General features: G+C 41.8%; 1 protein-coding gene across 1 annotated transcript; it reads right to left on the bottom strand.

Annotated features, from left to right (window-relative positions):
- Positions 1-4,044: 4,044 nt before the first annotated feature.
- On the bottom strand, positions 4,045-13,262 carry C1HXorf21 (chromosome 1 CXorf21 homolog). The gene is made up of 2 exons (XM_015627504.2): positions 13,003-13,262; positions 4,045-6,127 (listed from the first exon to the last, which is right to left on the bottom strand). Exon 2 carries the CDS (start codon positions 6,118-6,120, stop codon positions 5,245-5,247), a length of 876 nt encoding a protein of 291 aa, XP_015482990.1. The 5' UTR covers positions 6,121-6,127; positions 13,003-13,262; the 3' UTR covers positions 4,045-5,244.
- Positions 13,263-15,070: the final 1,808 nt, after the last annotated feature.

Raw genomic sequence — 15,070 nt, 5'->3', positions numbered from 1 at the left:
CTGCAGAGGGAGGGAAGGAAACACCATGTGGGATTCTACAACTCCTTATGCTTAAAACATGCCATGGGTGGAGCTGGGGAAATTACTGTCTTTTAAGTACAGAGACACTCCTTCCATCCAGGGAGTGGCTGGAAATGCTGCCGTCCCTCAGGCTTGTCTTCAAAATTGTGAAACCTCTTTACTCAGCTCCCCACCATCTCCCAGTATGTTTCACAAACTCAGCTCTGCAAGGACTTCCTCCAACTTCACGGGAGTCCCTCGCTTCTCCCACAGGAGCTCAGGCCATCACCAGCCTTTAAATCTCTCCATGTCCCTTTGCCAGTGGTTCCCTCCAGATCTTCAGTATCTCACTCTGCCATAGTCCTGGCTGTTCTGGTTTTTAGGGGAGCCAGGATCACCTTCTTCGAGGGGAGATTATAACAGCAAGGGGAGGTTAGAGAGCACAAGCACCAAATGTAGGGTTGCATGGCAGGAGGATGGAGGGAAATGCTGGGGCAGCCCTGGAGGTTTTGGCATGGCAGAAATGCAGGAGCCCTCAGTGACCAGCTCTGTGGAAAGCTAAAGCAGGAGTGTCACATTGTGAAGGACAGCAGCATGGAGTTCAATAACCAGATGTGAAAAAAATGAGGCACTTTTAATGCTCCTAGAGGGGATTTTCACTTCAAGCAAGGTAGTTCATTCAACATTTGCCCTAAAAGAGATGTAAGAAGGTCTGAGAATGAGCCTCAGGAACATTGTTCCCTTCAGCCCACAGAAAGCCTGTCTAATGTTCTGAAAAGCCATCCTAATCCTGTCAGCAGAAATGCCTGAGACAGTAAGCCAGCTCTCCCCAGTACAGCAGAAGCAGAAGTAACGCTGCAGTGCACAGAATAATTCTGGTTTGACCTAAACTTCTGTTCCTTTACATGCTAGTCATATTCTGCTACATATTTCTAAACTGGAAATGCTCTTCAAAGACAGTGGTGGTTTTACCCAGCACAACACAGGTTGGGGACCAGGTCTCAGTCCATGTTAGCTGACACGGCTTCACCAGCTAGGGTCCAGCCCTGTCAGTCTGGATGCAAATACATTGATTTAAGCTGCTGTCGTGCTCTCACTCTATGTAATTAATGCAGTTGGAGAAATTCATGTCCCTTCTGAGCACTGTCCATAGCTGTTGTGAGTGTCAGAGAGGGGCTGGCTGTGAACAGAGAGGTGCCAAGCAGACACACACCAATTGTAGACATACAGGTTTCATTTCTTGATGTGTGTGGAAAGTTAGTAACTTCACCAGTTATCAGAAGTGTAGCAGTCCTTTCATGTGGCAATATTGGCTTAAAGTATGCAGTGAGATGTCACTGCAACATGGTGACTGATCTCTCTAAATTGATAATAATCCCTCCTGAATATGGGAGAAAAAGGGACACCTCCCAGTCCATACCCTCATACACAGCAAGATATGTTACACCAGTTTTGATAACTGAGGTAACAAAACCTGCAGTCCCTTTTACCTGCTCCTGCCCAAGCCATTTATACTGACAGCTGGTTACATCCCAGCAGGTCCTATCTCAGAGAGAAACCTGTGGTAAGAGAAGCTCAGGGAAGGGATAGTCCTAAATAAATCCCCACTGCTTCAATCTTTGAAAGGAAAGAAGGGGAATGATATGAACTGGGAGGTCTCAGCTTCCCCAAGGTGAAATAGCAGCACTGTAGAACCTCATTTATTTCAGTCTTAGATGCTTAGCTTTTTGTCTTCATCTGAACCTAGTCACCAGTGCATGAAATGTTTTCTTCCACATTCAGCACAAAGCCCAGTCTGCACTTTATATCCATTTTTCTTCCCTCAAGTGTTTCTCAGTACAGACAAGAAATCAGAGCCAGAAAAGGGGTTAAAACCAAAGTCAGGACATACAGGTTCCAGCAAATCTGACAAATTCCTTTTCCTTCTCTTTTCTCCCTCTGCCAAGAGTTTTTCTTGTGACACAACACATCCAGCCTTCCTGGAGTCCACAGGTAATGTTCATCTGCCACAGTGATGGGCTCAGACTCTTGGAGGCACAGTCACCACATCTATAAACAATAAAATTCCTAGCTGGTATAATCATGTTGTGAGTAATACGTTCTGCAAAAAAGGCCTAAGGAAGCTGCTGGAGTATGCTGAAGGTGGCTATAAACTATCCTTCTGAGAATAGTTTCTTGACAGTTGGTCAAAATATCAACCAAATATGAAATATTCATCACAATTTTATTTGCCTTCTTAGATTATGTTAGTCATATTAAAATAGCCATACTGCTAGGAAGTATTGGGAGGGCAAAATTCAAAGCCTCCTTCCAACACACACTCCCCATACACCAGGACTCCTATCAGCATTTTGACAAGCTCCTGTCAAGAAATGATGTGCCCCTGACTAAAAATTAGTTGTTTCAAAGAGCTACTAAAAAATTGAGATCTCTCTCTTTAAATACTTGACCCTGAGGCAGAAGAGGATGTGGGGGAGAGAGAGAGAAGGAGAGAGAATATAAGATAATCACTTTAGATAACAACCTGAGTCATGGTAATAGCAGCCTAATTGCCATCCAAGTGCTTTCAGCAGGAAACAGGCACACCTAGAGAGGCACCTGTGCAGAGCAAGATTAGGTTTTAATGGGAGAAGGACAGAGACATAAATGCACTTTCATCATGGGTATGGTGGAAAATAAAAAAAAAAAAGTTGTTTATGTAGAAACAGCCTGAAATCCAAGAGCTGCTTCAGGTAGTGGGATGTGGTTGGTATGTAATTCATGTGAGAAACAGGCACATTACAGGGCTCAAAGTGAAATGGGCATTTATATTTAGGCAGAGAAAAGAAAATAATTGTATGTGGGGAAGAAGCTGGCTGATGCTGTTTTTCCAGAATAAATCAGCTTTTGCAATGGTTATGATTTTTTTATAAAATAAAATTTGTATTATCAATCTGGCAATACAAAATAAGATCTTTCCTTGAAAGCCAGTATGATTGCAGTAAATGATTTGCTTGGAAGAAAGCTTCCTGAGAGTGGAATGGTTTGTAGTTGATAGATGAATACCCTTCATAAGCATGAGCCTGCTTTTGTGCATTTAAGATTTGTTGTTCTCCACTGCTGTTCTCTGAGCACTGCCCTGGCTCTGGCTGCAGCCCCCTGGCACAGCAGCTGTGGGAGGTTTCTGCTCACTGGGTTTGGGCAGAGCTCTTGGCCCCTGTTGTGCAGCTGCCCTCCCTCTTCCTGCGGTTCTGAGAAAGAGGACATGGTGACCAGGTGCTGCCCACGCGTCTGGGGGGAAATGAAGAGTGGGATTTCTGAGGAAGAGACCATAAAATGCTGTTTTGTTTGTGCAGGATGAGGTCTGCAGAGTGGGGAGAGCTGAGTGCAAGAATCGATTGTGTCCTCTGATGAAGGAGTCAGATCTTTAAGCAAGGGTATTGATTTACGCATTCAACTCTGCAAGTTGCTTTCCACTACATCTTTTGCAACTGAACCCAGTGATGTGAATGTCAATAGGCATGAACAAAAGCCTTGTGTTTTGAAAAACCTGAATCTGTATCTGTTGGATACAAAAACTGTTACATTTCCATGCTTTTGCTCTCCTCTGGAAGTCATTTTCCAAGTTGATGGTAATGGATGCAGCATGCAGAATGTATGTGTGTGCCTGTGCATTAACATGATTGTTATTTTCCCATAAAAATAGTCTTTTCTTTTTGTATTTGCAAATAGCATTTTATCACAGTCTAGAAATATTGCATGCCAGAAATTAGCTGTCTTGAATTGCTGAATACTAATATTTGGGTAGGCTGTTATGGCAACAGAGGTACACCCTCTGGATTTAAGCATCACAGGTTCTCATGGCAACTTTCTTTTTGTGTACCTGCACATGCAGGAAAATATGCTGAGCTATCCCAGTAATCTGTGGAAAAACAGCAGCACCAGAATAAACTGACATGTTTATCACCTTCCATTTCTTTTTAAAATATACATAAAAACCTGCCTTAAATAAAATATATAAATAAATAAATCAGGGGGGAAAAGCACACAAAGGCCAAAACAACACTGTGGAAACAATAACATAAAATCATTTTATGAATACTTAGTATAAATTAGTATTTATGTTATACTGATACTCAGAACTTCAACCAATGATGGATTGGCATTGTCAATCAATTGGCATTATACATTATGAACATTATACATTGCCATGAGGCAGCTCTGGTTTGTTGTTTTTTTTCTTTTCTTTTTAAACTTGGTGAAATCTTACAAAATAGGACCCTCTATCAGAAATACATCAAGCTCAAATGATCTTGACCTGTGATACAACAATCCTAACAAAAGAAGTGTTCAGCCATGGTGTCAAATGCTCTATTTCAGCTTTTCTACTTCATTCCAGGGCCCTGTTCACATTAATCCAATGGACTTTGGAGTAGCCCTGCTTCTTCAATGTGCAATTCTCATAACAAAGATTAATACCTCTTCTCCCTCTATAATTGCTGCTGTCCCTGCATGACCCCTTCATTGTGTCAGGTGTGTGAGCACCTGGCAAAGGTGATGTTTGTGATCACAGGTCCCCAGTGCTCATTGTGGGTCAGTGCCAAGCACACAGGTTTACACACACTCTGGGGGATGCTGTCTGTTTGGAAACAGAGCTTGTGCTTCACAAAAAGGGATGGTGACTCTTGAACAGGAGGGCACCAATTAAATTAGGGTTAGGATAGAAAGAGCTGTAAAGTGTCTATCCCTTAATATCTTTAAGAACAAATTCTAAAACCTTCTGTGAAGGATGTCCTAAGTAAAGCCCTTAAGGCCAGGAAGATGAACTGGAGGACACCCTAAAATCTGTATTTCTGTGGCTGTGCCATCACTGTGCTTGTTTGTCCTTGCATGAGTGTAAGTCTGCACAAGCAGACCCAGGAGTAGGATGGCAGATGCCAGAGAGAGGAAATTTGAAATTATACATTAAGTATGCAAGAAACAAAGTGAACACCTAAGCACTTGGACGAGTTCTTATGCTCTTAGTCATTTTTCTGTGAAACTTTTTTAATGTCTGAGGTTCATTACAAACACTTAAAAGAAAATAGAAAAACCTACTGGTCCACAATAGGAGCTGCACAGCACAGGAGTACAGGGAGTTTTACTTATTTAATATGTACCGAAAGGTTTTATTTAAGTGGTGGATAATGCATTTTTATTAAGCAGAAAGTATCTTAAACTAAGAACTGACTTTGAAGAACATTAAAACATTCTAACATTCAAACACTAAGCATTGATGTGACTATATTGGGAAATATGCAGTGTAGGTGTGCTCATTTCTGAGGAAATCTTCCCACTGGCTATTTGTAAGAAGCGGCTAATGACAATGTCTTTGGCCTTGACAGTCTCCATGTTCCTCTCCCGTGATATCTGCATGCTGATTTGATCCACGTTCGTCATGATCAGTTCGGAGGCCAGGATCTGGGTGGGGGATGCCCTGTTTGCTGTGCTGTCCATGATGTACTGCTTGTACAGCTCCACCAGTTTCTGCTCCAGGTAGTCGTTCAGGGCGGAGTCGGAGAGGGGCTGCTGGTGGGGCCCCAGGCTGGCCAGCCGCCAGCACGAGGAGTGGCCGTGGGGTGGCCTGCAGATGGTGTCACCTGTGGGGACAGCCTTCACAGACTCCATGGCAGGAGGAATCTCTGAGGACTCCAAGAAGGGGCCTATGCCGCTGTCACAAGCAAAATCTGTGGTGACGGAGCTAATTGGCACCACGTAGTCCCCAGCTATATGCAAATCGTTGTAGTTCTTGCAAATGCTCTTGCAGGAAGGTGGGACCAGGTAGGTGACTTTTTTTGTCAGCTCCTCACAAACATGTGAAGATGGAGGGGGCTGTCCTGTGGGTGTTGGGTGCTGGACAGATTGGGGGAGATTATCCTTCTGCCTTCTGCTGTGCTTGCTACCTCTAGAGCAGACTGAGGAAATGCACTTGCCAGCAGATCTGCATCTCTGAAGGAGGCTTTTTCCTTGTGCTTCACCTGTGGAAGAGTAATTAATGGACCTCATTTCATACACCCCTTCATCAGGCAAACTCTTGTAGAGTTCAGGGTTCAGGTCTTCACAAAGGTAGGTGATTCTGAGAAGGTAACCTTCCGACAGCATGCTTCTCCTAGGGAAAGGAGCCACCAGCAGACACAAAAATGATAAGAAGAAATTAATTATAAAAAGTTCATTTTAAACTCACTAAGCTGTGATTACACTTGCCAGTTACTAGCTGAAAAGAGATGTCTCTTATTTGGACATGAAGAAAAGTGTCTCTGCCTTACTAGGGGACTTGAGTCAGTGAGGGAAGTGATCAACCATTCTCCCTGCCGTGCTGAATCTCACCAAAGCATATTCTGTATGACATAACAAATGGCATGTCAAACGCTTCCAATGGCAAGTGAATTGTGGAGAGAGGGACAAGAAGTTTTTTGTTGTGGAATAGCTGTTGTAATTTACACTTAAATACTTCTAATTTTGCCCTGGAGTTCATTAAACCAGGGGTTCCCCCTTTCTCATATGCTTTTAAGAAGCCTGGGGTTTCCCCCTCTTTCTTATATGATTTAAAGCATCTTTTGTTGTGTGTGGTTTGTCAGCTGCCTCTGAACTATGATGATTTGAGATTCATATTGAGAGTATCACCCCTTCTGCTCCAGACTAATCAACAACTGTAGGTGCGGTTCCTTTTTCATTAAAAAAATCTCAGACCATTAAATTTGCACTTTGCACTTCTGCATTGCAATCAGGATGGAATTAACTGTCTCTACCTTTTATTACATGAAAATGTCAGTGGAAAAAGCAAAACTTTTTGGAGGCATGATTCATCTGGCCTGGTTTAGACACCTAAATCAAAATGAAATGAATTGTGCCCTAGATTTGCTTATCACTCTCCAGTTGCTATAAAAGGATCTTAAACTAGATCCTAGATATAGATATCTGCAGGGTACTTTTGAAGAGACAGATTTCAGTGCAATGCATAGGAAAGTGCACATTTCAGAAGTACTCCAGCTCGCTCTTTCACTGTGGGATTAGTCATACCACAGCTCTGGAATCAGTTTTCATTGCATTTCTGCAAAGGCACAGTTGGGTTCCAGCAGTCACTAACTCTCTCCACTCTCTGAGCAGGCAGCTCAGACACAAAAGCTGCACAGAAATGTTAGTAACAAAAGACAGGATTTGCCAGCAAGGATACACATGCTGCACATCAGTAAATGTTCTGCCCAAACTTTAGCAGTTCCACTACCAAAAGAATTGTTTAAAATCCACCTCGGTCTTTTTTTTTTTCTTCAGCAGATGTCAAGGATACAATCAATGGGAAAGATGTTCCAAAAAAATTGTTTGGTCCAGCAAAAGGAAAGTAGATTTAAAGTAAAAATAAATTTAAATTAAAATTATTAAAGTAATTTCTTTCCTTATATACTACAAATGGTCTTCTCCAAGAAGGAAGGTACTCTCATTTCTTGGTAAAGTTTTCATGTGTCACAGTTGCAAGTGCAAAATGTTGCACTAATAATTGTTGGCTAAATCCTGTCTAAGCATGGAGACAGACTTTGCACAGATGTCTGATGGGAGGAGACAGTGTGAGAAAATACTTTCCCTGGGGTGGAGGCAATCACTTCCACACCATGAAGAAGGTTGAAGAGAAAGTTGAAGAGAAAATAACCTTCTTTCTGGCAGAAATTCTAATGGGAATTAGATGTGTCCAAACACTTGCTTTGGTGACCCTGGATTCTCTTTGTTGCCACCAGTTGTGTGAGATTTCCCACAGGCACTAACATGTAATTAAAAGTGACCTATTTACCCAGAAGGGAGAAAAATCATGTTTGGGGATTGGCAGTCCTTGCAGTTCGCTGCTGTTGCCTTGCTTTGGCTTTTAGCTGTCATTAAGGTGCCCCCACAGAAATCTTAGTCAAATGCTAGAGCTGCTCAGGTTATCACCTCTCTCTTCGGCTTCTGTTCCCCACTTTTGCAAAGGCTGTTCCCTTCTCCCCACCATCCATGGCCCAGATGTCTTTATTGAAAAGTCACCACCAGCTGTGGCTAGCTTGAATCCAGAACTGTAATGCATTTATTCATACGTTATTTTTAATGTGGATTTGGAGAAATGAGTGTAAATGTAACATATGGCTTGTCCACTGCTCAACCAACATAGGCAAAGGCAGCTGTGTTCAGGTAGCATGTGACACTTTGGTCTTTGCTGCTCCCCAGATGTGAGCTGTTTTTGCCATAGGGTGCTACATGAGAGAAATGAAACCGTTGGTTTCATTTCTTTGCACTGCATTCTGCTGTGCTTATTTTAAGAGGGAGAATGCTGAGACAGGAGTGGAAACAAAAGAATTGCCAAATTGAAAAATATTAGGGTCTCTTTATGCTCAGACTTGTATGTTCTGCTGAATGAGTTACAAGATTACCCTTTGAAGCTGGCAAAGGCTGCCACACTGATCTGGCTCTTCCCAGCTCTGTGAGGAAATCTGACTGCAGTTTTGATAGGCAGTGCTGAGAGCATGAATGCAAAAGGGAGGTACATATAACTCATGTTGCTTGTCCTAGAACATAATATAATATATACCTCTGTCAAGTTGTTATCCCATCACTCCAACAGTCATGCAACTCTGGCACCTTTAATTTTTGAATTATAAATCTGATAAGGATTCATTATTCATAATGGAAACGGATAAGTTTTCATTAATTCTGCTTTCTTATGCCTCTTCTCTTAATCCCCTCTCCATGCCACAGAGGATACACACATATACACATATACACAGGATTCCCAGGGCAAAAAGTTTATATCTAATGTCTTTCAATATTTGGGTTTCATGCTCCTTAGATCCAGATTTCACTTACATCTGCCTGAAAATAATTGTGTAACTGTTTGTTGCACAAGGAAAACCAGACCTTGTTTTACAATTCTGTTCTGACACATTTTGCATGTAAGGTGAACCAAAAGAATTTTCCTTGTGTTGCTACTGCCGTGGCAATGGTCACTGACTACATTCTGTCTAAGCCTAGTGGAGATAGAGGGAGAAGACTGCCTGTTTTACTGTCTTTTCTATCTGACATAGCCTTTATTACAGTCAGATGATCCTAAAATCTCCTATGTCTTGCTCAAGGTTTTTGTTCAGATCTTCAGCACAAGAAAAGCCTGAAGGCAGGATGAATGTTTAAGGTCATATGGAGAATCCAGGGGTATTACAAGTGTGTGACAGCAAAATTGGTAGGTTGTAATGCTTGTAGACACTGCCAGTGTTTGCATAAAGACCTCAGATTCCAGTCTGAGAGGAGGAAAACAGAGTGGGAGTTCTTGGCTCAGGATAAGAAAACACTTATGGAAAACCTGAGAAGTGTGCACAAAGAGGTATGATAAATTGTGTCCTGTTCAAAAACTTAAGCAAAATGAAAAGCTGCTAGTGAGAATGGGAAGAACATGGTGCCAGCTGTGATCACAGCTCAGTGGGGAAAGGGACATTCTTCTGCATTGCAAAAGGAAGGGATGGAAACTCACAGAAGAGACAAGACTGTGTTGGATATGTCTTGCTTTCAGATCCCTGACCAGGGCTCTGAGTGGCATTAAAGTTGTGCTGGGAGGATTGGAGCTCATCTCTTATCACAGGGTATACCTTGAGTTCTAGCTGATTTACTAGATGGGATCCCAGAGGACAGTCTCCCTGTCTCGAGGGAACTCAAATCCTATGAATCTGTCTGCAGTATTTTTTCCCTATTTTAAGAGACATTTTTCCAATTTGTGGAGATACAGACAGATCCCCTCAGTAAGGTGTGGGACCTACCTCAGATTGCCAGACACACATGCAAGAGCCCTGGCAAGCAGGATGGTCTGTAGAGCAAGCTTTTGCTCATTGCAGGACCCATATCTCACCTTCCCCTGGGGCTAGTGTGGAACAGCTCCCAAGAAGCCTCAGCACAACCAGCGTGGGGAAACCAGGACAGTGAAGGAGGTAATATAATGAGCTGTGCACATGGGCAAATAGAGCCTCTCCTTAGTGCCTGAAACCTACAGGTCTTTGGTATCTGAACCTCATTTGGCTTGGGTAAAGGTAATGCTGATGACACCAAATTGTGTGATGAGATGGACACATTTTACACGGAGACCTGCACAGGCTGGAAAGTGGGCCAGCAATAACAGCATCAGGTTTAACAAAGGTAAGTGGCAGCTCCTGCACTGGCTGACACAACCAAAGAGCCCAGCACAGGAACTGTGTGCCTGGGGAGCCTTGCTGAGAGGGACCTGGGGGCCCTGGTGCTCCACGTGGTGACCCTGAGCCAGCAGAGCAGGGCTGCAGGAATGAGGAAAATCAGATCCTGGGCTGCACCCACGGGGGCACGGCTGGCTGAGATAGAGATGGGATCCTCACACTCAGCAGGTGTCAGGCTGCCCCTGGAGCATCCAGTTCTGGTCCCAAAAAATTCAAACAAGATGGGGACAGACTGGAGAGGGTCCAATGGAGGGCCAAGAAGATTATCAAAGGGCTGGAAAAGCTGCCTTGTCAGGAAAGTTTGAAGGAGTTATAACTCTTCTCCCTGAAGAAAAGAAGACCAAGGGAAGGGGACAGCTCATCATAGTGTTCCAGTATCTGCAGCTGCAAAGGAGACAGAAACTCTCTCTTCACAAACAGCCACATGAAGGAGACAAGGTAGCAATGAGCACAATTGGAACAGAATCACAGAGCCACGTTGGCTACAAAAGGCCCCTGAGATCATTAAGTTCAACCCTTAATCCAGCATCACTATGTTCAATGCTAAACCATGATCCCAAATGCCACATCCACATGTTTTTTGAATGCTCCCAGGAATAAGAGGGAAGAGGTTTCGTACCAATATGAGAAGATGAATTTTTACAGTGAGAATAATCAATGATTGGAACCTCCCAGGAGACGTGGTGGAGTCCGCTTCGCTGGATGTTTTCAAGATGGGATTGGACAAGGTTCTACATAAACTCGTCTAGGCTTCCTTTCCCATGAAAAGTTGGACCAGATGATATTTTGAGGTCCTTTCTGATTTATGCTGCTCTCTAACTATGATTCTACAATAACAGTGGCTGCTGTTTGATGTAGGAGTGGTTCAATTTGCCCACAGCAGAGGAGAAGATGTAGAGTCAGGGGGTGGTTTTGCACAAGCATTCGAATGCTGCCCACCACGTGTCACTTCCCCTCCCTGATGCTGCTGCTCTGGAAGATCTGGGGCCCGCAGAGCTGCACCATGAGGCTCTTTCAGCAGTCATCATGGGCTAAACATCTCTTGCCCCCTCCCCACAGGCCTCTTCACTCTGATCTTTTGGTCTTCCCACAGGTGAAAACATAAGCCCTGTTCATCTTCTTTATTCACATGTCAGCAGTTGAGGAGATGCAGAAATGCTGGAGTACCTCACCCATAGGGGAATGTGGGCTGGCTCAAGGGGAACAAGTAGGTTTGAGACAATAATAATCCAATACATCAAGAGTATGAGGGAATCTGCTGGAGGGACAGGCTAAAGAAAGCAGCAGAGGAGACATCTTCCCTGAGAAATCTGCTATACTTTTGAATGCTCTTATTATACAAGTGCCTACCAATTTTTGATCATGCTAAATGGATGGCAATGAGTTTCAGGAGAATTCAGCTTTTTTAATTTAGAAACAAATGCATTCTCAGTGTATTTTTGAATGCTGTTGTGTCTTTGCTTTGGTGGGGGGGGACAGGCTTCCATAAAAATATAATGAAAACTGTGTGTTGGTAAATATAGCTTCTGGACCTCTCAAAGTTTTCCACCCAAGTTTGTTTTATCACTTCAAGTTCCTTGAAACTTCATACAGACCAAGCCTGGTTTATCATTTTCCGTACTTTTATTCATCATCTATTCCTATACAAGTTGGTTTAGGGACCCCATCAATCTGGTTGGATAGCATTTTATATCTCATATCCACAGCTGTAAACAACAGCATGAAATCTGAGGCAGAAAAGAATCAAGATCCACATTCATAAGGAAGACTTGGCTACGTAATATATTCTACCCTGTGCTTTTATCATTTTCTTCCTGGGGTAGAAATCATTTCATTTCTCTGCATGTCTGTGTTAATTTTTAATGATTTTTTAGCTGTTATGACTGTACTACATGTACTGCAACATTTTGAATCTAAGCATTTGAAGTAAGGAGGCAATAAATCCATGTGAACTCTTACAGAAGAGAATACACTTTCTAGAAAGGAAAAGAATAAATGGTGAAGCAAGAAAGACAGAAAAGGCTGAAGATGTTTCCCAGAAGGAGTGAAGGAAATGGTCCACAAAAAGGCATTGAAATGTTAGTCACATTTGCTGTAAAGCATAAAAAAGAGGGGAAAGGAGGCATGTTATGCATGTATACCCTAACTGTGAATTTGCAGCAAACCCAGAAATTCACTGAGAACTGGAAAGACACAATCATAAACTTTCTTTGGTTATAATTTTTAACATCATTGTGTTTTCAGAGAAGTCTCATCTTTCTTTTTATGTACTTTTTCTTTTAATAAGATGTCCATATTCATCTATTTTGGTGCCTATTTTTATTTATAATCTACAAATAGAGTACTCCAGTTGGAACACATTACTTTGACAGTACAGCAACCTGAACAGAAATTTCAATAACAATATCTTAATTATGATGACAGCAACACAGGTAGTAAGGCTCACTTTAAAAATATTCTGAAAAACCTGTTTAGGCTAGTTTTATGAAACTTTAGAAGTATCAGAGGAAAAAATTTGTTTTCATTTTGAAGTCTCATTGCAACCACAGGTTGGTCATGGTAGTGAAGATGGCACCTTAGAAATGTTCTCATCACCTCTTAAGGCAACAGAAAGTGTCTGTGGACAAAAGCTGAGACTCTGCAAACACATGTGCATTCAAAACAGAAAAAGTGCATCCTTATTTCACCAGCTATCAGCTGTGGTGCCACACAAACAGTACCAAGCCACTTTGATAAGCAAGGACAACATTTTCATACATTTATACAATGTGCAATATATTTTAGTTCTTACCTCCAAAGATACAGCAGCTGACCAGGCACAGAAAAATTGATGTCTTCTAACTAGTTTGAAGCTTCCTGTGAGTCTGTCCTACCCCAAAATGCAATGTTCTGGTTTTATTTCCTTTTTAATTACTCTTCTAAGATAACATCTGTTTTACTTCTAATCCTCTGTAGCAAAGAAGTGTAGAAAGAAAGTCCCTTAGGAGATGAGGGTGTTTTATAACTGACTGAACTGCAACACGCTGAACTTGCTTCCTCTTTTATGTCCAAATGAAACCTCACTGTGAAACTGTGTTCTGTTAAAATAGATGATTGCAACACCCTCAGTCCAGGCAGATGGACTGTTCTAAGAACAAAAGCCCTGGCTAGTCAAACACTCAGAACAATCTCAGAGGAAACTGTTTGGCAGCTTGCAGTGCACCCCACTTCAGCCCTCACTCTCCTATTAGCTGGTATGGCGAGGCTTCTTGGCATGTCAAAACTATCACGTCAAATAGGCTGGAAGAGTGAGATGCCAAAGCAGAAATGCATTGCACAGCAGCTCTACTTTGTTGTCTGCAGACCCTTGTACATATAATTTTCCACCAAGCAGCACAGCACAGCAAAGCACAGCACAGCTGCTTTCTCAGGTTTTGCTTTGGCCAACTTGGCAACACTTGTCAGGACAAAAGTTAGACCTGAAAGTTAAGCCTCGTCTGTTTTAGCACTCAGTTCCATACCCAGGAAGTTTGTCTTAGTAGGGGCAGTCGATGAAAACATTTGGGGCAAGCAGGAATTCATCCACCAAGCGTGAGGTGTGCAAACACTGAATATGGCTTTGAGATTGGTGATGGAGTATTCCTTGAGGGTGGAAGACAAATACTTTTGAAACACATAACTGGACTGTTTGAATCGATCCCAATAGGACATACAGAATTTGCTTTAAAAGGCATCATTCTGCATCCATACATTGCAAGAGAAATATATTAGAAATATATTTTAATTCTCAGTGAATTTTAACTTCCTCATTCCATGAGGAAGTACCATGTGTTTTTCTCAGAAGCCTCAAACTCTGCCACCCAGAAACAATACTTCTATTAATTTCATTTTCCTAAATACTCACTATGATGAATATTCAGTATTCATGAATATATATGAATATAATAGTCCCAATATATGATTGGGACTAATATCAAAGACTTCTTCCAAAATCTTCTTAGACATAGGCATGAAAAAAGTACAAGTGTCAGTCTGTCCCTACCTACACATTTGTAGCTAATTCCTACAACAGTTTAACAAGTAATATTGTACCCAGTCACATGCCATGCTATGATGAATGGCATCTAAACATCACAAAAACTGGAGAACATTGGCAGTTTAATGCAAGCCTCGTCAGATATCTTTGCTGTAAAAGTTCTCCCTGTGGAAACAGAGCTACTGTCATAACAGACCAGCTCTTTTGTGCTTAATATTAACATTAATATTAACATGGTTGTAACTTTTTCTCTGATCTCTCATTTGTACTATGGACCAATCTCAGGCTTTGTCACATTTATACTGGCCCAATACTTTTTTCCATGTTTCCTTACCTGGATCATAGGTATCAAGGGAAGAAAGAAATAAATCTCTGTGAGGTTTTGTCTCTTCTATAGATCCAGAGAGCTCTATATTCACAGAAGCTCAATATTTCTAGTTAGACTGATGGGAAAAAAAAAAAATGGTGGTATAAAAAAGCATTTCTGTAAAGGTCCTCAGAGAGTTTTCAAAATATTTTTTAGTCATCTAAATCCATGCAAAACTGAGAAGATACAAATGGACAGATATTTTAAAGTGTTTCTACTGCCAGAATAGCACAGCTATCCAGAACCACTCTAAAATCAATCTACTATCATATATTTACCTAAGTAGGGACTTAAGACTTATCTTCAGGCACCTAGATTTGGATAAAATAAGTGACATTTTATTGTCATGCATGTGGAATGTTTTCAGTTCTCTAGAGGAACTCAAACATTGTCTGCATTTCTGCACAGTAGTTTTGTGTTCCTATGGAAGGGAGATATAAAACTGTAATTTCTTGTCACTGAAATTTCACATTAACA

The sequence above is a fragment of the Parus major genome, chromosome 1, assembly GCF_001522545.3.
Source record: "Parus major isolate Abel chromosome 1, Parus_major1.1, whole genome shotgun sequence".
Taxonomy (NCBI): domain Eukaryota; kingdom Metazoa; phylum Chordata; class Aves; order Passeriformes; family Paridae; genus Parus; species Parus major.
The sequence above is the reverse complement of the archived record's forward strand: the minus strand, read 5'-3'. Positions and strand labels throughout refer to the sequence as shown.

Bases quoted from the DNA above. Each gene is read 5' to 3' on its own strand.
- C1HXorf21 (XM_015627504.2), bottom strand. From the start codon at position 6,120: ATGCTGTCGGAAGGTTACCTTCTCAGAATCACCTACCTTTGTGAAGAC.